This window comes from Musca vetustissima, unplaced genomic scaffold (genome assembly GCF_032173495.1).
Source record: "Musca vetustissima isolate MV318-11 ecotype Yass unplaced genomic scaffold, APGP_CSIRO_Mvet_v1 utg51637, whole genome shotgun sequence".
Classification (NCBI taxonomy): domain Eukaryota; kingdom Metazoa; phylum Arthropoda; class Insecta; order Diptera; family Muscidae; genus Musca; species Musca vetustissima.
In genome coordinates this window covers 30,850-54,031 of record NW_026885053.1, presented here as the reverse complement: position 1 = coordinate 54,031, position 23,182 = coordinate 30,850, and the positions used below count along the sequence as shown (strand labels likewise).

General features: G+C 31.5%; 4 protein-coding genes across 4 annotated transcripts; 2 read left to right on the top strand and 2 right to left on the bottom strand.

Annotated features, from left to right (window-relative positions):
- Positions 1 to 5,572: 5,572 nt before the first annotated feature.
- LOC133332135 (beta-parvin) lies at positions 5,573 to 8,707 on the bottom strand. Its single transcript, XM_061540514.1, has 7 exons — positions 8,587 to 8,707; positions 7,733 to 7,822; positions 7,515 to 7,669; positions 7,336 to 7,452; positions 6,157 to 6,341; positions 5,745 to 6,103; positions 5,573 to 5,667 (listed from the first exon to the last, which is right to left on the bottom strand). The coding sequence occupies exons 1-7, from the start codon at positions 8,705 to 8,707 to the stop codon at positions 5,591 to 5,593; spliced, it is 1,104 nt and encodes a 367-aa protein (XP_061396498.1). The 3' UTR covers positions 5,573 to 5,590.
- Positions 8,708 to 14,084: 5,377 nt separating this feature from the next.
- Positions 14,085 to 15,199, top strand: LOC133332138 (ribonuclease P protein subunit p20). The gene is made up of 3 exons (XM_061540517.1): positions 14,085 to 14,210; positions 14,273 to 14,441; positions 15,084 to 15,199. Exons 1-3 carry the CDS (start codon positions 14,085 to 14,087, stop codon positions 15,197 to 15,199), a joined length of 411 nt encoding a protein of 136 aa, XP_061396501.1.
- A 35-nt stretch (positions 15,200 to 15,234) lies between these two features.
- On the top strand, positions 15,235 to 15,667 carry LOC133332137 (transmembrane protein 203). Its single transcript, XM_061540516.1, has one exon. It carries the CDS (start codon positions 15,236 to 15,238, stop codon positions 15,656 to 15,658), a length of 423 nt encoding a protein of 140 aa, XP_061396500.1. The 5' UTR covers position 15,235; the 3' UTR covers positions 15,659 to 15,667.
- A 105-nt stretch (positions 15,668 to 15,772) lies between these two features.
- On the bottom strand, positions 15,773 to 20,853 carry LOC133332136 (DEAD-box helicase Dbp80). The gene is made up of 11 exons (XM_061540515.1): positions 20,802 to 20,853; positions 20,674 to 20,741; positions 20,150 to 20,281; positions 19,903 to 20,098; positions 18,100 to 18,214; positions 17,839 to 18,016; positions 17,680 to 17,781; positions 17,487 to 17,622; positions 16,264 to 16,426; positions 16,027 to 16,140; positions 15,773 to 15,957 (listed from the first exon to the last, which is right to left on the bottom strand). The coding sequence occupies exons 1-11, from the start codon at positions 20,841 to 20,843 to the stop codon at positions 15,818 to 15,820; spliced, it is 1,386 nt and encodes a 461-aa protein (XP_061396499.1). The 5' UTR covers positions 20,844 to 20,853; the 3' UTR covers positions 15,773 to 15,817.
- Between the last annotated feature and the right edge of the window lie 2,329 nt (positions 20,854 to 23,182).

Below are 23,182 nucleotides of genomic sequence, written 5' to 3'. Positions count from 1 at the left end.
TCCCAATTTTCCTGTTGGGTGATTTTTAAAAACATAATTTGTCAAATTCATATTGACACTAGTATTACGTTGGAATCAAATCAGCTGGGATTTGCTGTTACCTTTTATAATTGTACCATGGGCTGTTATGTTGATTTTGAAGTATTGCCATCTAATTTTGGCATATTTACTAGATTTTTGTTCCCGCACTTTTCAAATTATTTTCTACTCTGAGAGCAATTTTGAAATGTTTCCCTTTTACTAGATTTACTATTAAAAAAGTACTGGAACAGACCAGTTGTGTATAGTCTATGACGAGTATTATATCAGGATTAAGTTATAGTCCATTAAAGGACTTAAAACGAAATTCGGATATAGTCCTATTTCGCTTATAGTCCACAAAATTTGTGCAACTATAGTTGTGGACTTTAAACGAAAACTAATGTATATGCCTTTTTACAGATGCCATATTAAAATCACCAAGAACTCAAATTCTATCGGAATCATTCATAGTATTAGCAATTGAGTTTAGTGCTGCTAAATGTTGATTATAAATATCAAGATGTGCTGAGGGCATGTAACGAATAATTTAAATTTACCCAATTCAATTGAGTTGCAGATAAATTCTATGTCAGAAAAACATTTGAATTCAATTAAATTAACACTAGAAAGCCGAAGGCAGTCATTTTGACCGCTTTCCAATTTCAAGTAAAAAAGCAACTGTGCATTTAATGACACTTTTTTTTAAATTTGGTGACTTTTTGTATCTCATAGAATTACGTTTATTATAAACAAATCACCAAATTTAAAATAAAAGTGTCATTAAATGTACAGTTGCTTTTGTACTTGAAATTGGAAAGCGGTCAAAATGACCGCCTTCGGCTTTCTAGTGTTAAGGGAAAATTTGGCATCAACTGAAATAAGGACGCCGCCACATTTTTACCAGTACGATCTTTTCTAAATATTTGATATTTTGAACACATAATTTCACTATTTAATACAGACGTTTTGAGCCAGTAATTTCCATTTAGAGAAAGAGGTTCACCTAATCAGGCGTAAGCTTAAATTCGTAAAATCGTCAGCTCCCGAAAAGAGCAAAGTGATAAAGTCGGGGGACGCTCACTGCCTATGACAAAGTTACGTCGAAATCTGTCGAGATAACTGACTGATAACCATAAGGGGGATCGACTGGCGAAGGACTCTGCCTCGAAGCCCCCTCCAGCACCAGTAATCAAAAGTGAAGCGGGTGAAAGTGAGGAACATAGTCTGGCCAAGTCAGTTAAGGAACCATCGCATTCGATCCTCCGTAGGTCCTCAAACTTCTCTTGAGAAGACGATGACTTTGCATCTGGTTGACCCATCAGCTTCGTATGCGGCCGTTGAACGTACAACCAAGGTTTCGTTTGAGGAATTCGCTGATTACATGATGTATATTATTATTAAGTTCAATAGAATTTATGGTTATAGATTTGTATGCAGATGCATGCTCATTCCAGATTCTCAACACGCTGTATGTCACCAGGTTTCTTTCTTCATCTCTACAGGAAGATGTGCCTGCACCAAAGCCTTCGGTTTGGTGTTTTACTCGTTGGTAAAATTTGCGGACTTCATTCTGATTCCTGCACATCTCGATTTGCTCACGCTGACGTTTTTGATAATATTACCAGCCTTATTCTGGATATTCGCTGGGAGATAACTCGCATGTAAAAAAATTTTCGCTTTCACATTCTCGCCTTATTCTGAATGTGTACTTTTTTAACCCGATTGTACTTTTTATAATATATATTATATATATATATATATATACAGTATTTTTCGGTTAATTGCACATCAAAATTTGCACACATTTTTGTTCAATTAACCGAGGAACCAATTATCCGAACCCGCTTAATTGAATAGTTTGTTCAATTACAGCAATCACGTATAATTGGAACTACTAATGATTTAAAAAAATCCAATGTCAAATACAAATTACGCTTTCTCGCAGTTTTTCCTTTGCAATAAATATATGTTTTGAATTAATAGAGATGCCACCTAGTCTTTTTCACAATTTATGTCAAATATGTATGTAAAAAATGGCATATTATTTTTCAATTATTATTATGCAATTAACAGGTGAAAAGTAAAAGGAAATTTATTTTTGATGACATTAATTTTGAACCAATTAAGCGGGAAAATCAATTAACAGGGTTTAATTATCCGTGTATGTATGTATTTTCCATGTATTTTCCTATGAAATATTTTTTGCCCCATCATGTGGTTCAATTAAGCGTGGAAACCAATTAACCGTAGGGTCAATTAACCGAAAAATATTGTATATAATATATTTTAATAAAATTTGTATTGTTATTAAAAAATAATAGAAACATACATAGATAAGTTGAACACTTGGAACTTGACAAAAAAGGTACATACAAATTCATTTGTTCTTCGTACTTATAAGACTTATATATAAAATGATCAATTAAGTAGAACTTTTTTGCAACATATTCTTATGTATCGTTAGCAGCAAATCCTTCGTTAGGATAAGATTTGAAACAATCGAAACATGTAATCATTCCCTTTCTTTGGATTTAATTATATTTTGATATGAAAAAAATCTTTCCACAACCGCAGACGAAAAAAACAAATTATGATATATAAGTAGATAAATCTTCGTTTAGTTCATTTTTGACTTCAGCCACCTTTGACCAAAAAGTGAATATATTGTAGATATATTGGTTTTGAAAGACTTAATAACTGCTACATGCATTCTGGCATACTTAGACTGCATTTCTAAATTGATATTATTTATAATTCTTAGTACATATTGTAAGAACAATAATAGCATTTTTTAAAAATTTTTTTTGAAAATGCTGAAATAATAGAATTGAGCCTTAACTTTTAAGAATCAGCTTCGAAATTATTGAGTGAAATAATATTGAAGAGAATCCCAATGCCCAGTGAAAGCCGTCGAGTTATTGAGTATTTAAAAACAACATGAATATCTGTAGCGAAATATTCCTGAAACTTTGAAAAATCATCTCTCTCAGAGAACTGTTACATAAATATTAATTAATATCTTTATCTATATCTGAATTTTGAAGCGGCATAGGACACTAAGTTTAAGCTATGGCAAATTCACCCATTCGTAACGACAGCGGGGGATGGCGATTCATTTCATGTTGTATGTTTAAGCACTTATAATACTTTTAAGTGAGAATAATTTGATACAATTGAAAATTTGAAAAAACAAAATAGTGCCAAATATGTCATTGGGGTGCTATTGTATTTTTGACTTCCAAATAGAGCTAAAATTAGTACAATTGAACCAACTTTTGCATACCTGGAATAGGGAGACGCAAAAAATGCGAGATGCGGATTCGAGTTTTCGAAAATGGTGGTTGAAAAAAAGATTCGCATTGCCATATTGTAATTTAAGTTGTAATGTGTGTTGCCCCATTGTAATTCAATTGTTTTAAATTGTTCAATATTTTATTTATTGATTTTTTATTAAAAATGTTTACTTTTTATTGTTATTTAAACATTATAACAACAAAAATGTGAAATATCAATAATCCGCTGTATAAATGCTTTGTAATTGAAAGAAAATAAATTAAAGTTTGAAAATATGGCAACCTACAATATGGCATATGAAACAGCTGTTCATTGTTTTGATGCAATTTGGTGCAACAACTAACAATAGATTACAAATAAAAGAACATTTATGATGGCAAAAACACAACGAATAAAAGGAAGAAATCTGCGATTGAATTAATTATTTCACAGTTTATTATTTCACTACATAATTGTGTGTGTTTTTTATTTAATTTCGATATTTCGTCTCCTAAAATTCTTAAAGTGGCCAGTTATGATTTGCTCCTACTCCTTTATTTCTTCCTTCAAATCATGTACACGATAATTCTGAAAAAAAAATATTTTTTGTATCTTTATTTTTGTTCTTTCATAATTTTCATTTAAGTTTTTCCCTGTTAAGCGGCTCGTCAGGCAAATTTGGTTTTTCCATAATTTTTAAAATTTTTTTCTTGAGACAGATCCTCACCCAAAATGTCTGTATTTCGCCTTCAAAATGCACCAAACTCGACTTAAATATTCCTTATTATTTTTAACTAGAAAACAACAAATAAAATGCCATTGGAAATCCTAATGCATGCTAAACCAAATATTGCCAAGGAATGTATAAAGGTAATAAGGAATATTTAAATTGTGTTTGATGCATTTTGAAGGCGAAATACAGACATTTTGGGTAAGGATCTCTGTCTCTCAAGAAAAAATTTTAAAAATTATGGAAAAACCAAATTTGCCTGATGAGCCGCATAACATTAAAAAACTTAAATAAAAATTATGAAAGAACAAAAATAAAGCCACAAAAAATATTATTTTCCAAATTATCGTGTGCATGATTTGAAGGAAGAAATAAAGGAGTAGGAGCAAATCATAACTGGCCACTTTAAGAAATTGGGGAGATAAAATATCGAATTAAATAAAAAGGAGCACAATTATGTAGTGTAATAATAAACTGTGAATTAAATAATTCAATCGCAGATTTCTTCCTATTATTCGTTGTGTTTTTGCCATCATAAAAATGTTCTTTCTAATCTATTGTAGTTGTTGCACCAAATTGCATCAAAACAATGAAAAGCTGTTTCACATCCCATATTGTAGGTAGCCATATTTTCAAACTTTAATTTATTTTCTTTCAATTACAAAGCATTTATACAGCGGATTATTGATATTTTACATTTGTATTCTTATAAAGTTTAAATAACAATAAAAACATTTTTAATAAAAAAATTAATAAATAAAATATTGAAAAATATTACACAATTAAATTACAATGGGGTAACACACAATGCAACTTAAATTACAATATGGCAACACGAATCTTTTTTTCAACCACCATTTTCGAAAACTCGTATCCGCATCTCGCATTTTTTGCGTCTCCATATTCATTCAGAATAAGGCGAGAATGTGAAAGCGAAATTTGTTTACATGCGAGATATCTCCCAAGCGAATATCCAGAATAAGGCTGAATATTCTAAATTGTCATAGAATAAGTATTGTGTAAATATTTTTCATAAAAATATTTATTACTTATGTTTTTGTAGTCAGCTCCCTTTGAATTTATTAGCAAAAATTTCGCACAAAATGTCATCTCATTCTCCTACTCCCTGTAATCCAGAATACCTAATTTTTCCCCAAAGCGGATTTTTTCGCTTTCGAACTTCATTCAGAATAAGGCGAAAGCGAGAATGCGAAAAAATTCACAGGAAAATGTTGTTCAGAATAAGTCGAAGGGGAAGAGCGAGTAAATTCACGTGGAATTGACATCCAGAATAAGGCTGTACATGTTAATATATTACAATGTAAATCTGGACATATATTCCCATTGTACACTTTCTCTGCAAATTTCTTCAGAAGTCCTAAATAAATTGGTTGAATGTAATTTTAATCGTGTTTATTGTTAATATGTATTAAATAGTAATTATAAAAAGAATACATTCACGCTAACAATTAACTTAATTAGTAATGTGTTAAGATTCATTGTATGTTTTAAACATCCAAGGCATTGAATTTGGGTCATAAAAATAACAACATTGTATATTTCGGTCTATGCATAGCTTCTAAACGTTGTAAATAAGCTGTATAAAACACGCAAAGTTGACTTTAGATCCATATTTACGATATCTGTAAAAAATAATAATAGTGTTTTGTAATTATTTGTTTAGCTGTAAATATGAGCTGTTCATGCAGTAACAGATTACCTTCTGGCCGGGCTTTTGGTTTGGGCAATCCTGCATCTTGCATAAGATCAAATGAAAATGCAACATTTGCCACCATTTGATCCGTGTCTTGAGGAGTTAGGTGAAATTCGTGCAACGGTACAAAAAATCCTCCTAGTAAACCCATTAGAAGACACAAATACACACCATCGCGAAAATCGCTATTGAGGTCGTTGATTTCGAAATTCAATTTGGACAAATGTTTATTCACGAAAGTAATGAGGGACTTTTTAACCACCGCTAATTTATCAGGGGCACAGTCAAACAAAGTATCGAAAGCATCTTTTTCACAACGCATACCGACATCGTCATATTCAGATGTAATTTGCTCTTGAAATTTTCTATAACGATAAATGTTATTATATACATAAATAAGTAAAGCAGGCAAACTTACTGAGCATTCAAAACTCCTCCATTCTTTTGAGCAATCACTACCGTCACGAATACATTTTCTGGAAGACGTACAGGTGCTCTAAAATGCCTTACTAAAGCAACCAGCAAATGCAAAATGGCAACGATATTTTTTGAGTGCACGCTTTCAACTGACCATTTTGGTATTTTTTGGTGAAATCCCAAAGTCTGTGCAACAAGAGAGTATATTGTGGATTAAGAATAAGAGTACATGCTAATAAACTCAAGTTTGTATAGTAATAAAAAAAATAATACACAATTATATATATATATATATATATATACAGTGGTGGTCACGTAATTAAAACAATTTTTGTTATTTGATCAGCCCTCCAAAATTAAAAATTAAAACATTTATTGTGGTAAACATTTTTTGATCAGCCCTCAGAAAATTACCCTTATTATTTGAAATAAAAACTCAAAAAATGGGAATTAACCTAAAGGAACAGTTCAATTTCTATAGTCTTTATTGAAGAAGGCAGGAATATTATTCAATTCAATTTATTTCATAAACGAGAACCTAGCCCAAAGGGCCATGAGCGATTCCAAAAACTTCTTTACATGAACTACTCCAAAAATTATTGCAGTATGTGAGAAAATATCAATTGATTACTTACTACTTACTTAGCTGGCATGTTACAGAACGGTTGTTCCATAAGCCGAGCTTAAAAAAGATTTCCAAGCGCGTCGGTCTTGTGCTCAAATCCTCCAATTAGGAAGACCACGTTCCAAGATATTGTTTTCTACTATATGCTGTACTACTCGAACAATCTATTTGATATAATAAATGCCAATATCAATCGATATTTTCTCACATACTGCCTTCTTCAATACAGACTATCGAAATTGAACCGTTCCTTTAGGTTAATTCCCATTTTCTGAGTTTTTACTTCAAATATTTATTTATTTTGAGATTTATTGTTTTCTACTAATTTCTGGTGCATTCGGACCTTTATTTTCTATAAATAGGGTAAATTTCTGAATGATAGGTTAACTGTACGTGACCACCACTGTATATATACAGAACGTCTCAATCAGAGTGTGTATGGGATATTCATATAAATTTTTGAATTATTCTAGTCTTGCAGCAAATAAGCGATATATTCTTACTACAATGTGACGCGAATAAATGTATTGCATGTCTGTCTATTCGGGCACTTACATGATTTACAGCATTCAGAACAATATTTAATTTTTGTCTTTGCCCTTCTTCCGATTGTGTAACTTCAAGAACATCAAGTTTTTTGCCCGTTAACTTCTCCCAAAGCTTGTGTAATACCTTTTAAAAATAGTATGATATTTAAATGCAATTAGTCATTTATTTATTTTTTTTCTAGTTACCTGACCATCATACATATCTTCATCAATACTCTGCACTATAATACGTTGCTCAGCCAATTCATCGTTTATCCAATCAATTAAAATCTGTTGAAGTTTTCTAACCTCGGGATCATTCATTGATTGTGGGTCTATTACGGTACGTTGTTCATGTTCACCTTTTAAAATATAATACATTGCAAATATAAGAACAAATGATAAATCAAAATAGAGATGCTTACGTAGGGCATAGTCTTCTGGAGGAATATCAATTTGGCTCGGAGCTCCGGGAGAGTCAATAGCATGCTTTCCTTCTTCTTGAACTTTTTGAACTGAAAATATTTGTGAATTTATTTAATAATGTCTTATGCATAAACATTTAATTTCAATATGCAATTTTTTGTTTTATAATATGTTGTTATTATCCCCAAAATCCCATTTCAAACAATTTCTATCTATTTCCGACAGTCATTACAGAAATTTTTTTACAAACTGCAAAGTAGAAATTTAGGAACATTGTGCCATAAGTTCATAGCATTATTTACTGCAACATATATGGCCCAAGTTGAATACAATGCTTGTCACATTTCGTTTCGTTAAAAATTTGCACAATATGCTTATATATTTTCAGTGATAACCATCTATCCATGAATAAAATGTACTCCTTCTAATTTGTGGGGCCCAGATTTATATTTATTTATGCTAATGATTTCCATATAGGTTTAAGGGGAGTACATCTGCGTAACAGTGATCTAAAACTTACAAAGGCCTAAGATCAAGGCAATAATTGTCCATAAACAAACATATGTTACTGTAAATGAATATTGTTGTAGCAATCCCATTGCTTTCATACCCATTGCGTACATGGATAGTTGTGGGCGTCAATGTTTATATTTTCTTGTATTGCTTGTGTATAGACATGTATATACAATTCTATAATAAACAATGACGTAATTTAGTCTAAAAAATAATATTCAACTTCTAATTACCATTGGATGAGTGTATACATATCTGAAATATTGTGCACTAATAATCAATGACATGAATTTGATGAATTTGTGTTGACATGTTATGTTAATGTCAGCCAGTTTCCTACCTTCTTTAGTTCCCTTTTTTCTTCCAAGTGTACTGAATTTGTCCCAAAAACTTTCTTCCTTTTCGCCAGATTTAATGGTGCTATTTGCATGTGGGGATTTAGGTCGATTCAATGTACTCATTTTTCTTCTCTACTTATAATGTTTTAATTACTACGAAATCAATAGATGTAAATAACAGGGTGCGTTAATAGAGCAAATATGAAAGACTCATTCGTCACAAACGCTTCTAATAAACTGAGCAAAAGTTTCACACCTTTGACCAGTGTTGCCAGTTTAAGGGATTTATCTCCAATTTGGGGATTTTTATTTGGAAATGGGTATACTATTTTTGGTCTGGGAATTTTTAGGGGATTAATTTCTAATACAATCAATGAACTTGCGATGTGATTATAGGGATGCATTTTTATCGCAAAAAATATGAAAGACATATTTTAAGTACTTACAATACGAGATTTTTCAAAACTTATAAGTGTCGTTTGTGAAATGGACGGAATTATATGGAGATGATGTTTCAAGCAATGTGTGTTCTTTTTGGAAGAAAATGTATTTATTTGTATTTCAATGCAAAATCATGTACAGATTTAAATATGATTTGAATTCTTTTAGTTTTACACATTTTTTTAGTTCGTTTCTTTTTTAATATGAATACTTCCAAAAAAATACAATTACAATAAACAACTGAATCCAATCCCGTACTGCAAGAATCTACTTACTTTTATTATACTTTAGATATCAAAAAAAAAATTGTTATCGTAAAAAAGTTGTACATTCTTGCAGGTTCTGGTCCGGAAGAATCTACTAATTTTTATTATATTTTTCGATAAGATAAAAATAACAGATTTTTGGAATATAGGAACAGACCAATAATTATTACAAAATAACTACTCAGTTCCCGCGCCAGTTTTACCGCTAGGATTTTTGAAAAGTTGCACAAAAATTGTTTTCTTTAAAAAAAAGTCGCACAGAAAAGTAGATTTTTCAAGAAAACTCTTCCAACTGTGCGTTATTAAGAACGACGTATAAAAATCCAAATTGGTTTGAATTTACGCAAAAAACAGATGTTGTTGACGTAATAAAAAAGGGGAGAAAGGCAGCACAATGCTGTAAAAGTTGCACACATGATGCAATAATAAGGTGATGTATCACAACAACAACCTTTGTTTTTGTCTCGATTATCTGTCAAATTTTTCCATATAATATTTCAAATGGTTGGCAACACTACACAACGAACTCAAGTAGAAATTACCTATTCATTGTGCCATGGTTGCACATTAATCTACGAGGCATCAAAAGAGACGCAACGCACAACGGCAACCCTGATAAGCACACTGACTGGTGGAAGAATAAGACAGCAGGCAGCAGTATGAAAGAATAACATATAATATACACCTAAGTCTGTTTTTACACGGTTTTGATCAAGATCTATTAATAAGGTCACCAAGATAGCAATCGAAATCGGAAAACAGCTGTTTTTTCTCAGATCTAATGTCAAAAATGTCGACTTTGTTTACGTTTTCACAATGGAAGTCAATTCACAATAATGTATTTTGACAGCAAACTTGAGAGGTATCGATTATCAGCTGGTTTTGATATAACACGGTTTGAAAATTTAATATTTTTAATTTTGTTATACGATTTTATTCCATTTAGCACGATTTCAAATTTTATGTACTTAAATTTTTTTGTCAAATTTAATTTTTGCAAAGTATGTTCATATTACAAAAAAATTATTAATGAAAGAAAAAATCTGAAACCATCGATAGTATCGATAGTTTGCGAACATTAGCTTAAAGATTTAAGTGAATTCCCCTTTAGCGCATACAAACAATTTTTACTGGTCAAAGCAAATGTGAATAGCATTAATTTAGGGGAATTCCCTTTATGTATAAGATCAATGTGAAGCGTATCAACTCTATTTTATTCAAATTTTAATTACAATAGTATAAACACATACGTTTTATTGATCATTTAAATACTAAAATGCAACTCAGTTTTAAACATTTGAAATTAACGGTTAACTATGTAAATAGTACTAAAAACTACATCTGTGAATCTACTACATTATTACACAACCAATACTAGACGATGATCTTGCTTCTCATAAGTAGTACCTAACCTCAATTTAATTTCAATAAAATCAGCTTCACTCCGAGTCCTGGACCACCCGGCTCTAATTCGTTTAGCGGACACTGAAGGCTTAAGATCATTACCCACGCTTGCCCAAGTTGATGGACTAGATCATAAGCGGGAAGTAGTTCCTAAACAAGGAGTAGCCATCATTATTGTAACTCTTGTTGTTTCGAATTTCTTTATTGGCGCCCAACGTGGGGCCAGCCTCATTGAAACCCAAGGAGCTTTCTTTAAATGTATTTTTTTATACGGGTTTGTTTACACGGCTTCTTCTGGAACCAATCTACCGTGTAAAAATAGACTTAGGTGTACTGAGTAAAAGCGGGTTTACATATATAATTATATAATTATCTTTCTCCTGAATATAGTAAGAACCTATGGCTAATAAATTTTCATTCATGTTTTTTTTTTCATTTTTCTAAAAAAGTAGATCTTTTTAATATTGCTGGGATATGTCACATCCCAGTAAACATTTTTTTTCACAAATATAACCAAAAAGTTTAAAAAATCCGACGAAACCCCTTATATGCGATTTCTAATTTTTATTAAATTAGTCATACTGTTCGGGAAGAAATGAACAATGTACTCGTCCCTTAGTCCCTCTTTCATCTCTATTTACATCACTCGATGGTATCAACGCGCAAGACGTCCAGTAGTTTCGGACCAACTGTGTAACTTGAGAACTACAGCTGCGAGGTAGTCAAAGATTTTATACACATTGGTACCGGCATAAACAAAACGAATGACATCAGTTTTGAAATTCGAAGAAATATAGTTATGGCCAATAGATGCTACTTGGTCTTAGCAAACAACTCAAAAGCAAGGCCACCTCCCGCCAGATCAAACTCATACTCTATAAGACGCTGATACTACCCGATCTGTTATATTGCATCATGAAACGAATAAAGAACTAAGCAGAATGATCGCTTTGAGCGTTTTTTTTGTTTTTTGTTATAGCGTTAACGCACGTAAAAAGTTAAAATATATTTAAATCCGAAGCGCAACGCAAATCAACTTCAAGCGATAGACTTTTCGATACAAAGAATCGATTAGTTGAAAGTAGGGTTGTTCTACTAGTTCAGTCAACTGACCGCTCTTTGTTCTCAAACAAAAACCTTTGTTTTTGTCTCGACCTTCTGTCAAAATTTTCCATATAATATTCCACATGGTTGGCAACTCAGCACATCGAATTCAAGTAATGTCATGTCCAGACGAGCGTTGTTCGCTCTCTCATTCGTTGTTCGACCCTTAATTATGAAGGAATTACTTAGTTCCTCATACAAAATTGTCTGAGCGAACACCGACTTTTGTACGTTGTTCAATTCGAATCACTCTCTGAATAACCAATAAATTTGTCCCATCCCTAACAATTGAGAGTATTTATCGAAAATAAATTAATTTTGACAGTTTGAAAATATTTATGAAATTTTCAAACTTTTTCAGTAAAATTGAAAATCATGAATGAAAAGTAAAAAATTGTATAGTTTTTATATATGCAGCAGGATGTAAATTTTGTTTTCTACATAATGCAATATGCATTTCTTTTCCCTTGGTTCTAATTAGCGTACAAAACAAGAAACAAATGAGGGGCAACTCAAACAAAAAATTCTCCAAAATTTTATTTGTGACAGTATGTGACATTTGAATTGAGAAAATATAAAAATGTATTAAAAACAACAACATTTTCAGAAAAAATGGAAAACATGAATGAAAAGTAAATAGATATGGGTTCATACTATAGTCAGGAGAAAGAGAATTATTTTTTCTATTTAGATCTCTATGTAATTCACTAAAATATGTTACATATTTGGTGTAAAACAAGAAACAAAAAGTTTGAAATAAAAAACTCTGATGATATGAATTATGAATAGTGTTGTATGAACGGGTTAATTCATGTACGTAATTCTGAGAGCGAACTACGTTGTTCGGATGCCCGTCAGAACATGGCATAAAATTACCCACTTTGACAGTTCATCGAGACATCAGCTGCGCTAAATGGACTACCTATTCATTGTGCCATGAACATGTCGTTGTAGCCATATTTTCAAACTTTATTTATTTTCTTTTAATTAGAAAGCAGTTTTACAGTGGTTTTACATATTATTATCAAATAACAATAAAATTATTATAAATTGAAATAACAATAAACCATTTAAAAAATCTAATAATAATAAAATATTACAAAATTAAATTACAATGAGGCAACACGATTTTTTTTATCGAATTAGTAGGTATCTAGTATCTCGCATGCTTCTCCCATTCATTCTGAATAAGGAGAGAATGTAATAGCTATTATCTATGTTCCAAAAATAATTATTACAAGGTAGGGCGCAGCTTTCAACAGATTAAAAGTTTTTTTCTCAAGGTGGCTTGTTCCATCAAATCAAAATACATATTTTGTGTATGTGTGTGTATTGTTTTGAATAATATGTCAAATTTAATAGAAAATTGATGTTTTTAACGCGTTCGTCAGAAGTAATAGTTCATGGTATTCCTACTAGATTTTGGAAAGAAATCAGACAAACAAGTTAGGCAGTATAGATGCAATGAGACATAAAAAATGACACAGTTAGCCAACGCATTTCAGAGTTTAAACGCAACCAGAGCGTCTAGAGTCAGCGACGGTCGTTTACCGTGTATTTCTTATTGGCAACGGAAAATCGCAACGGTTGACGTTCGCGTCTGACTCTAGAATAGATTTTATTAATTTTTGCTCAGCGTCATACACAAATTTTCTCCCTCGCTCTCAATTGTGTTGCCATATTTTAGGAAAAAATCAGCAGAGCTACCAACATTTCAATGGAAATTTATATCAAAACATATGGCAGTGCTGTTAAAAAAAAACAAATATTTTCAAACATGTGGACGTCCGACCGTCGCTGACTCTAGACGCTCTGGTTGCGTTTAGAATCTCAAGCCGCTAGACGCGAACATCAGACGTCGCGATTTTCCGTTGCCAATAAGAAATACATGGTAAATGACCGTCGCTGACTCTAGACGCTCTCGTTGCGTTTAGACTCTAACTCTTTTGTTTGGTTTTCACGCCGGCGAAAAAGTATGACGCTGACTCGTGACTCTCTGGTTGCGTTTAGACTCTTAGTGTAAGTGGTATTTATAAATTTATTTTAATGCGAAGTAAATTGATAATATTAATAACTACTGATTTCGATACTACTGTTTTTGGGACATTATATTGAAAGAACTGCAGCGTTATAAACAAATATTTATTTTCAACCACATCAAAAAATTAATTCACTTTTTAATGTTCTTAAAGCAGCTGGCCTGTCCTGTTTCCCCTTTAACAAACAACAAAATTCGGTGAATGCACAGCTGAATGGATTAATCAGAATTCACGTTTTTCTAAGATATGGATGTCAACCTTAAAAATAAGATTGGTTCCAATAAGAAGACCTTTCAACAAAAGAAAAAACCTCCTCCAAAGCCAAGGAGACGACAAAACGATATATACATAACTACCAAATCAAATTTTAAGGTATGAAATAATGATTTTTTCTTTATCATTTGCATTTGTATATCATTTCATTTGCATTACAGGCCCAACAAAAGTACTGCAAAGATCTTTTGGATTCGGGATTGAAAGAAATATATTTGCATTGTTTAGGTAACGCAGTAAATAGAGGACTTAATTTAGCGCTTGACTTGGTAAACAATTCCAATGAAACTTTAACATATGCTATAAACACTTCGACGATAAATTTAATAGGTAAGTGCACAGGACATATGTACGTATCTTGGAAATCATTTTGTTATTTTATTTATTTGTTTCATTCACTAATATTGAAGCATTCAAAGCCAACATATAGTATTTACAAAGCCATTGTGACCAATGTTTACCATAAAAAACTTAATTCTTCACTACATACAAATGGAAATTTCCATCATACCTTTGAATGCCCAACAAAATTGCAATTCCGAAAATCGAACGATTTCGTTTATATATATATATATTATGATAATTGTTTTTTTTTTGTGATGAGTGGAAGCAAGGATTGGAAGGATTTTTCAAGCCTTTTGTTTAATTAAAATTATGATTTTGAGATGTATCAAAAAGCATTAGCACCATGGAGAATGAAGTCCATTTAAAGAGGAAAAAACGCTTTTCCAGATCAAATGATATACTTACTTTGCTGTATATCGCGTTCACGTATTATTTGGGCTTAAAGATTTTAGTGATGCACACTGTAATATATAATACCATACTATAAGATTTTTAGGGCTCCTCTTGTGGTGTAGGGTATCATATAATCGGTCCGTCCGACTTTTGTCTTTACTGTTTTTATTTACGTATTGTAATGAGCATATAATTATTTAATTTGATTTAACCCTTCTTTTTTTTGTATTTCAGATGAATTCCACCCATTATGTGACGACGAAGACGTATCAATTCAAAGAAGGAATAACTCTGCGGTTCATATAAAAATTATACGAAACAGTGCATACGACATCGATTTTACTCTGTAAATAAACGTTTTCAATACACATATAGTCAAATAAAAAATGTTTAAATTATCGGAGCTTGTTCGGTGGCTTGGCCTCACCGAGTTTGAAATAATGGTAAATTTGTGTGGACTTCTTGTTTTTACAATTACACTGGCATTTCGAATATCGGGAACAATTGGAAAGAATACTGTCGACTGGTTTACCATATTCAGCCCATTGTTTTGCGTTGATATATGCAATGCCTACTTCTGTATAATCGTCTTGTTGCGGATGTATTTGGATTCTGAAAACAAACGAAAAGCCTTGCATCGTTTTATGTGGAGCACATATTTTCTTTTTCTAGTAGCTATTTTTAAATACTTGCTGTGCCTGAAATTGAGCGGGCAAACTAATTTAGAATACAGCGAAGTATTTTCCCCCATATTTGTTCTGCTCCAACTTGTTGCTGTTCGTGCATGCCAACTCCCCAACTCCGTTTAATATGGTACATTGTAACTTTTGCGTTTTATAAACATTTTGATTTTATTAGAAATATGTAAGTTAAGAAGGAATGTTAATTTGCGTTTATCATATGGTCAAATAAAATAGCAAATATTTATAGTAAGCCAAGTCTTATTTTTATTTTACATTGTATGGTAATTATGTTCCAATTTTTTCAATTTCTTCCGTATTGTCGGCATTGAGCTCTTTAATAGTCTTCTTAAAATGATTTTCAATAGCGCGACATATCTCCATCGATTTTTCGCTGTCAACCAAGTTAATGGCTATGCCATTTTTACCTGTAGAAAAAAATACGCGACCATTAATATCATATGTAGCACAATAAAATTGTAATGTCCTATACAAACCGAATCTTCCAGTTCTACCAATGCGATGGAGATAAGTCTCGCAATCAGCTCGACCCTTTGCATCCATTGGTAAGTCGAAGTTTACAACAATTGTAACTTGTTCCACGTCGATTCCTATTATAAATTTAAAAGAAAAAACATTGAACATTGATCCGATAAATTATTTCATTTGTTTGCAATGTCATGACAATAGATTGAATGACCAAATTTTGTCATTGGATAATATTACACACTAACCTCGTGATAAAACGTTAGTAGTAATTAATACTTTTTCCAGTCCAATTCTAAATCTGTCGAGAACTGCCAAACGTTGTTCCACAGTAAGTTCACCTGAGAGCACTGCGACAGAATGTCCATCCGAAGACAACTTTCCAGCAAGCCATCCAGCAGTCTTTCGAGTCTACAAAAAATGATTGTATTATATTTATTACACTAAGAGCTAAAGGTCTGATGGTGGAAAATTCATTTGATAAACGTGTACATAATTGCTTTAATATAATTTTATTATTTATTATGTGTTGAGACGAAAATGCCAATAAATATCGCAATCTGCCAAAAACTAGAAATTTGTACTTATCATTGTATTCGGAAAGTTAAATGTTCAAACTAGGTTTCAATTTATGTTTTTGTAATTATAATACCATAACCACTAAAGTGATAGTTTCGTACGGTATTTATAAACAAAATTTTGTATTGAGTGACATCATATTTCTTCATTAATTAATGCATGGATTATTTTATCGACATTTCTAATTATTTGCATAATTATTTGATATAACATTTCACTAATTTTTAAGCATCTTTTTTTCTTATTGTCCATTTATTTTCAATTGTATTTACAAAGACATTTTCACTTGCAATTGGATTAATCAAGACCAATATGTCTGTATAAATACATCACAGGTCTTTATAAATACAAATTAGTCTGTATAGAGGACGATTAAAAGTGCAGAGTGTCTGTGGTCTCTATAAAGACCAGATCGCTTGTATAAACTCCTGTGGTTCAGACCAATTGGTATTCATAAAGACCTGTTGGCTATATACAGACCTATTGGTCCAATTGGAATTGAAAGTATTCATACAATTCCAATTGAAAGTGTATGTGCTATAATGAACCCCAACTAAGTGAAGGGAAATTTTGTGAAATATGGTATTCTATAACACCAAATGAATGCAAAAAATTAATAAATTTGATGAATAAAAAAATAAATTAATTAATTAATTGAGATCATTGTATTAATGTCGTGCGAACGTAGCAGCACTAGAAAATTAAAACAATTATTTTAAAGCACCAGAAATTTTTATTATCAACAATGCATTTTCGAAAAAAGGAATTTTTTAACTTAATAAAATTATCTTTAGAATAAATGTCGTGTGGTTAAATTTTGACAAATTTATCTAAGAGTTATAGAGATTTAAAACCCAAATATATGAATTTACTATTAAATTGTAGTACTTACATGGCAAAATATTATAGCTTGTCCAATTGTTATACTTCCATATATATTTTGTATGGCTTGATATTTTTCTTCTTCTGAATTACATTTGACATAGTACTGTTTAATGTTGTCGAGGGATTCCTGTTCTCTTCTTAACCTGGAAAAGAAAATACATTCGTAAATAACTTATTTATTCACATAGATTGAAGCATACCTTATAATATTTGCTTCGGGTACAATGTGCTCGGCAAACTCCATTACCTCTTTGTCATATGTTGCAGAAAAAAACAACATTTGACACTTGGGCGACAGTTGTCTAAGAATAGGAAATATAAACAGCAATACAAATTAAATTCACTTATGAATTTCTTACTTATGAATTCGAATACATTGGTCGTGGTGACCCTGCGTAGCGATCATTACATCTGCTTCGTCCAATACAAAAACTCGTATTTTCTTAAGGTCTATGAATCTATACTTTAAGGCCCAATCTAAAACTTTTCCAGGCGTTCCGATAATTATGTGATCAGTAAGTTTTGTGCCAGGAGCAACTGAAGTGAATGTTATAATTGTCTTAATTAGCAATCGTGTAACGTGAGTGAAATGTATTTCGATTTAGAACAAAGAGACTAACCTTCTTCTCCGCGGACCGCAAATTTTAATTTTATATCAGGACAGAATTGTGCCATGCGTGCTGCAGCTTCTCCAGTCTGAATTGCAAGCTCATATGTAGGGGACAAACAAAGAACCTAAAATACAAAAATACAACTCTGATGTAATATTTTATCCTATCAGATAGATTTATTATAATGTAAAATACGACTAAAATGCATTAAACACAAGAATAATTGGAAACAATCCATATGATGAAAATATAATAAAATTAATTGTTCAATTAAGAATATTAATTTGTTTGATTTGTATTCATTTGTAATATTACATAAAATGTCTTGTTCTTTTTAAGTTTGCTTTCAAATCATATTTTGTTCACAAAAGGTACGAATTTACATGAACGTACCAGAACAAAAAGTAGATTTCTTTTATTCGTAAATACATTTTTGCAAATTATTATCCTATTTTTGTTCTGTGGCAATGTTTTCCAACTCTACTCTTAATTTACCAATGAGAGAGATAACACTCATGACGATTAGTGTAAAGTGCGAATAATTACGAATTTACATGAATGTACTAAAACAAAAATAGTTTTTTTTATTCGTAAATACATTTATTCTTAAATCAAAATACATTTATTCTTAAATGCAAAAACCAGGTATAAATATTGACCAATATTTCTCGATATTTATGATAAGGCTGTGTTTGTCGTCGTATTTAACAGCGCCCGCGAGCTTTTGCCTTTGCCAATGTTTGTTTTTTGAGTTTTTTTAAATGAATGTTCTTCATCAACAAATATTCGGGAAAATTGTGTAAGGAAAGATAGAGTAACTTCGGGTAAAGTGGATCACAATTTCCTTTTTTTGATATTGTGGGCGTAACAACGGTAAAAAAATAAAAACAAATTGTTTTCACAACACAGTAGATTTGTTGGCTAAATATATTCCAGGTCAAACAAAATATATGTATTTGTCTATAAAAATGTCAAAAAACTCTAAACTGCTCTAATCTCTAACTCTAATGAGGATCAGTATGTTAAAGGTAGGTAGTGGTTTGGTTGTGATAAATTTCAATTTTTTGCACTCTTGGGCAACAATGAATGCAAAATATATGGGCTTATGTTTTGGAATAGCCCCAATTTAAGGGAAGGTCCTTGCTTCATTATCCAACCGAAGCACCTGTAATTTCGCATATCGACTTTTCAGAGGATAGAATACATCCTCGCGTATTAAATGCGCCCATGTTTCGAACTCGTCCTCGTGAAAAGTTCCCACTATTTTTATAGTGGTCCACATTAAACGACATTGAATATTTTTATGGTCCACATTAGACGCATAGTTCACATTACCCGAAGTTACTCTAACGTTTGCGTGGCCAGCTAGATTTTTTTATAAGACAAACTTTTTTTGCCCCATATCTTTTATCCAGTATACAAATTAGGAAAACGATTCGAACAAAGTGTAAAAATTCAAACATTTTGCTCATTAATTATTGGGCAATTATTTCTAATATCGGCAAGTGCCAGTAGTTGGCATCTGTTGTATACAATCTTAAATAATATACCAAGAAATACCTTGAAAATCTTCAACAATATTGTTACATATCGCTGTGTAAAATGTCATCAAGTTTAGTTCATTTATTCAGCAGGAGTTCAGGAGTTTTCGACACATGCGATAATCCAAGCAAACTTGAAAAAATGGATTGTGTATATATTTGACCGGCACTGCATGTTTAATTATATTTTAGCTCCAAACATTTTATTGGCAATTTTGGTGCGTATGAGATTACTATAAATTACCATGAAATTGAAAAAAAGAATTCTTACCTGAGGATAATCTAATTTCGTGTCAACGCGACTTAGCATTGCAAGGACAAATGCTGCGGTTTTTCCTGTACCAGATTGACTTTGTGCTATCATATTTTGTGGTGGATCCGCTAATAATATTGGTAAAGCATTTTCCTGTATTTTAGATGGCGCGTTAAATCCCATGGCATATATGCCTTTCAAAATTTCAGGTTTCCTAAAAGAACCCGTGTGATTCAACAATGTCAAAAATATTCTCATAACTTACAAGTGTAATTTCTCGAAAGTTTTGACTGAGTATAAAGGTGACGATGGGTCCTGGCGTTGCACTTCTAAATCCAGTTTAGATTCGACCAACCCCTTGCGAATAATTTTCAGTAGGAGACTGGTTTCAGCTGGGCTGTTCAAGTAGATAACATCGAAACAAATAAATTAAATGCATATAACATAAAATCCCAGATAGCATTATAAACAGTTAAATAACTAACACGTATTTTCAATCCCATGTAACACGACCCTTCTGGATTTTTAAACTTTCATCCAAAATTTAGACACAAAGTTGCAAGAATATATATATATATATATTAGGGAAGTCGACACTTCCAAAATACAGATTTGTTAGGTTCACTTAATTGTCTTTACTTAGAAACAACTTTTTATGCGTAGTCAAATTTCCTATTTGTCACAGGAGAAAGTCTTTGATAGAGACCCGGCAATACAACATAAAATTGGAACGGCGCGTGTAAAGTAGACTTGTACTGATTATATTATAATTAAAAACGTATGTGTCACCTTGCTACATCGGGGGCTTCTGCATCATCCTTTGTCTCCTCTTTCTTTTCGATTTCCAAATTGCTAACCTAAAAAACAAAGTTAGTTGTTACTAGAAAATTAATACAGATAATTTTCAATATGCTCACCAATTTAGAGACTTGATCCTCAGCTTTTTTGGCCCAATCCATAGTTTATGACCGACAAAATTAAATTTAAAGTATAATTGAACGAATAAACGATGTCTTGTATACAAAAGTCGAGAAAGGTTCGAGTTGTGTCGGTCTGCAACGAACTGGTTCAAGGGAAAAATTCTTTGAAATGAACCGACGGCACCATGCTTCTTTAGTACAATGTTTTGCTTTCGTATTCACATATTGCTCATTTGCTGCAAGAGAGGCATAACTCAAAAAACGTGATTTTCGAGTTAATGATGCACGATTGTTCGCTAAAAATTGTAAAAAATTCATATGAATTGAGAAGTTGTCTTGCAGCAAATGCGCGATATGTATATGCATTTTTGTTTAAAAATTTGATTTCTTTTGTTCAGCCGCATGACACATGGTATAATAATACAAGGTAGGGCAGCTTGAGGTGAATAGCAAAAAAGCAACTATGCACGTGTGGCTTCTTCTGCCAAAAATAAAATAAATATACGCAACAAGTTTTTGTGTTTATTTGACATTTTTTCAACAAAAAACTAAAAACGCGAAAAATGAATGAAAGGTTATAATTTCTTCCCAAAATCCAGTAGGGAATACCATTAAATGTTTGTTTCATCCATAACAAAGTAACTACTTCCAGACGAACGTGTTAAAAACATAATTTTCATTACTCGGTAAGTTCTATTTCAGTTCTATTGCAAAATATCTCGTAATATCACTTAAAATGCTTGAAATTTACATTTTTTGACTTATTAAGGAATAATATTCATAAAATAACAAAATGTTCTTTGACTTTGGTCATATTTAACAATTTAATACTTATTGAAATACATGGAATTATACTAGATAAATCTAACTGGGGGAAATTTATCCAGTTACCTTCAGTGTAGAACTGTCAAACTAGCTCTCTTTTACTGGACTTTGAAGTAAACAGCAACAGTCAGTAACAATTGTTTCCAAATATCGATTAAACAGATACAGCTTATATAATATAGAATGCATAACGGCGATATTTATTATTCAGAAAAGTTATTATAAGTATAAAAATTATGACTATATTTAAAACGTTGATACTTAAATTTAATATATTTCAAAAAGTGGGTTTGATCTATACAGTTGCAACATTTACTCTGACCAAGATTTGGTACACCTCCCATGTAATAGTTCTTGAAAATTTCACTCTTTTGGTATTTAAAATCGTTAATAATTAGCTGAATTCTATGAATTAAGCCTATAAACCAAGTGACCATGGTGCAATACAAGAGGTATATTAATGGTACCTTCTGATTACATTTTTTCTTTTGTGTGCCCCTGTTCTGACAAAACAATAACACAATTTATATATGTGTATGTAATGTCTTGAAAAGATCAAAAACATTACAGCATGCGGTAATAAAATCTTTCAATGTTTTGGGAAGAAATATTATTATAATTATATTTGCAATCCCATATTATGAAATAATCTTGACGTTTAATTTACTTTTCGCGATATTTTTCTTATTTAAAATTGTAAAAATATTTGAAATAAAGTAAAAAAATGCTGAATATGTTTATATGTAAAGTGACATAATAAGACATTACACTAGACGACAGTTTTTGTAAATTGCGTGAAGTATGCCTACCTCTTGAGGTAGGCTTGTACCATGCAAGTGACGAAAAACTCCCATACAATGGGTCTATAAAAAATTAATTTGTTGGCCTATAAAACCAATTTTGATGAAAATTGGCCGTTTACTTCTGCCTTTATTAGAACGAAGGCAATAACAAGTGTTACAATTTAGATTTTGGACCGCGCTTCAGAACTCCTCCCATAGAAAGCATACTGAAAATGAAACTTTCTATACCATAAAATAGTTAATTGCCATTAAACTCACTATATTTTTATTAATAAAAAATAAAATTCGACATACTTTTGTTACTACCATGCAAATTACCTATAGCCCTGTTTTTGAGGCAAAAATTAATATCAGCGGTTTTAAACGATTTTTTGACTTTTTAAATGATGCATATGTACAAAAAAGAGAAAACGCAGATTTCCACAGTAAAAACCGGATATAACGAACAACGGTTATAAGCAACTACACATATAACGAACAATGCTAATTCTTTCTCAAACATTTTCATTAGTTGTCTTATACATAACAAACCGTTGAAAACGATTAGGGTAGTAAGTTAAAAAAATTTCGACCCCGCGATTAGCTTTTTAAAGGAATAATTATTACAATGTCGTATGTTTTTGCAGAACTATATATACTCCTTAAGGACATAAATATGTAAAAGTGAATTAAAACCATGCTTACTACAGTCGAACACGATTATATGAACAACATTTTTTCATATGCCACTTTTTTATTTTTAATCAATCC

Coding starts and splice junctions, on each gene's coding strand:
- LOC133332135 (XM_061540514.1), bottom strand. CDS start 8,707: ATGAGTACATTGAATCGACCTAAATCCCCACATGCAAATAGCACCATT. Junction 7,670..7,732: donor TCCAGAAGACTATGCCCTAC/GTAAGCATCTCT, acceptor ATATTTTAAAAG/GTGAACATGAACAACGTACC. Junction 6,104..6,156: donor GGAGGAGTTTTGAATGCTCA/GTAAGTTTGCCT, acceptor TTATCGTTATAG/AAAATTTCAAGAGCAAATTA.
- LOC133332138 (XM_061540517.1), top strand. CDS start 14,085: ATGGATGTCAACCTTAAAAATAAGATTGGTTCCAATAAGAAGACCTTT. Junction 14,211..14,272: donor CTACCAAATCAAATTTTAAG/GTATGAAATAAT, acceptor TTTGCATTACAG/GCCCAACAAAAGTACTGCAA. Junction 14,442..15,083: donor TTCGACGATAAATTTAATAG/GTAAGTGCACAG, acceptor TTTGTATTTCAG/ATGAATTCCACCCATTATGT.
- LOC133332137 (XM_061540516.1), top strand. CDS start 15,236: ATGTTTAAATTATCGGAGCTTGTTCGGTGGCTTGGCCTCACCGAGTTT.
- LOC133332136 (XM_061540515.1), bottom strand. CDS start 20,843: ATGGATTGGGCCAAAAAAGCTGAGGATCAAGTCTCTAAATTG. Junction 18,017..18,099: donor TGCGGTCCGCGGAGAAGAAG/GTTAGTCTCTTT, acceptor CATTCACTTCAG/TTGCTCCTGGCACAAAACTT. Junction 17,623..17,679: donor CCCGAAGCAAATATTATAAG/GTATGCTTCAAT, acceptor TTTCTTTTCCAG/GTTAAGAAGAGAACAGGAAT.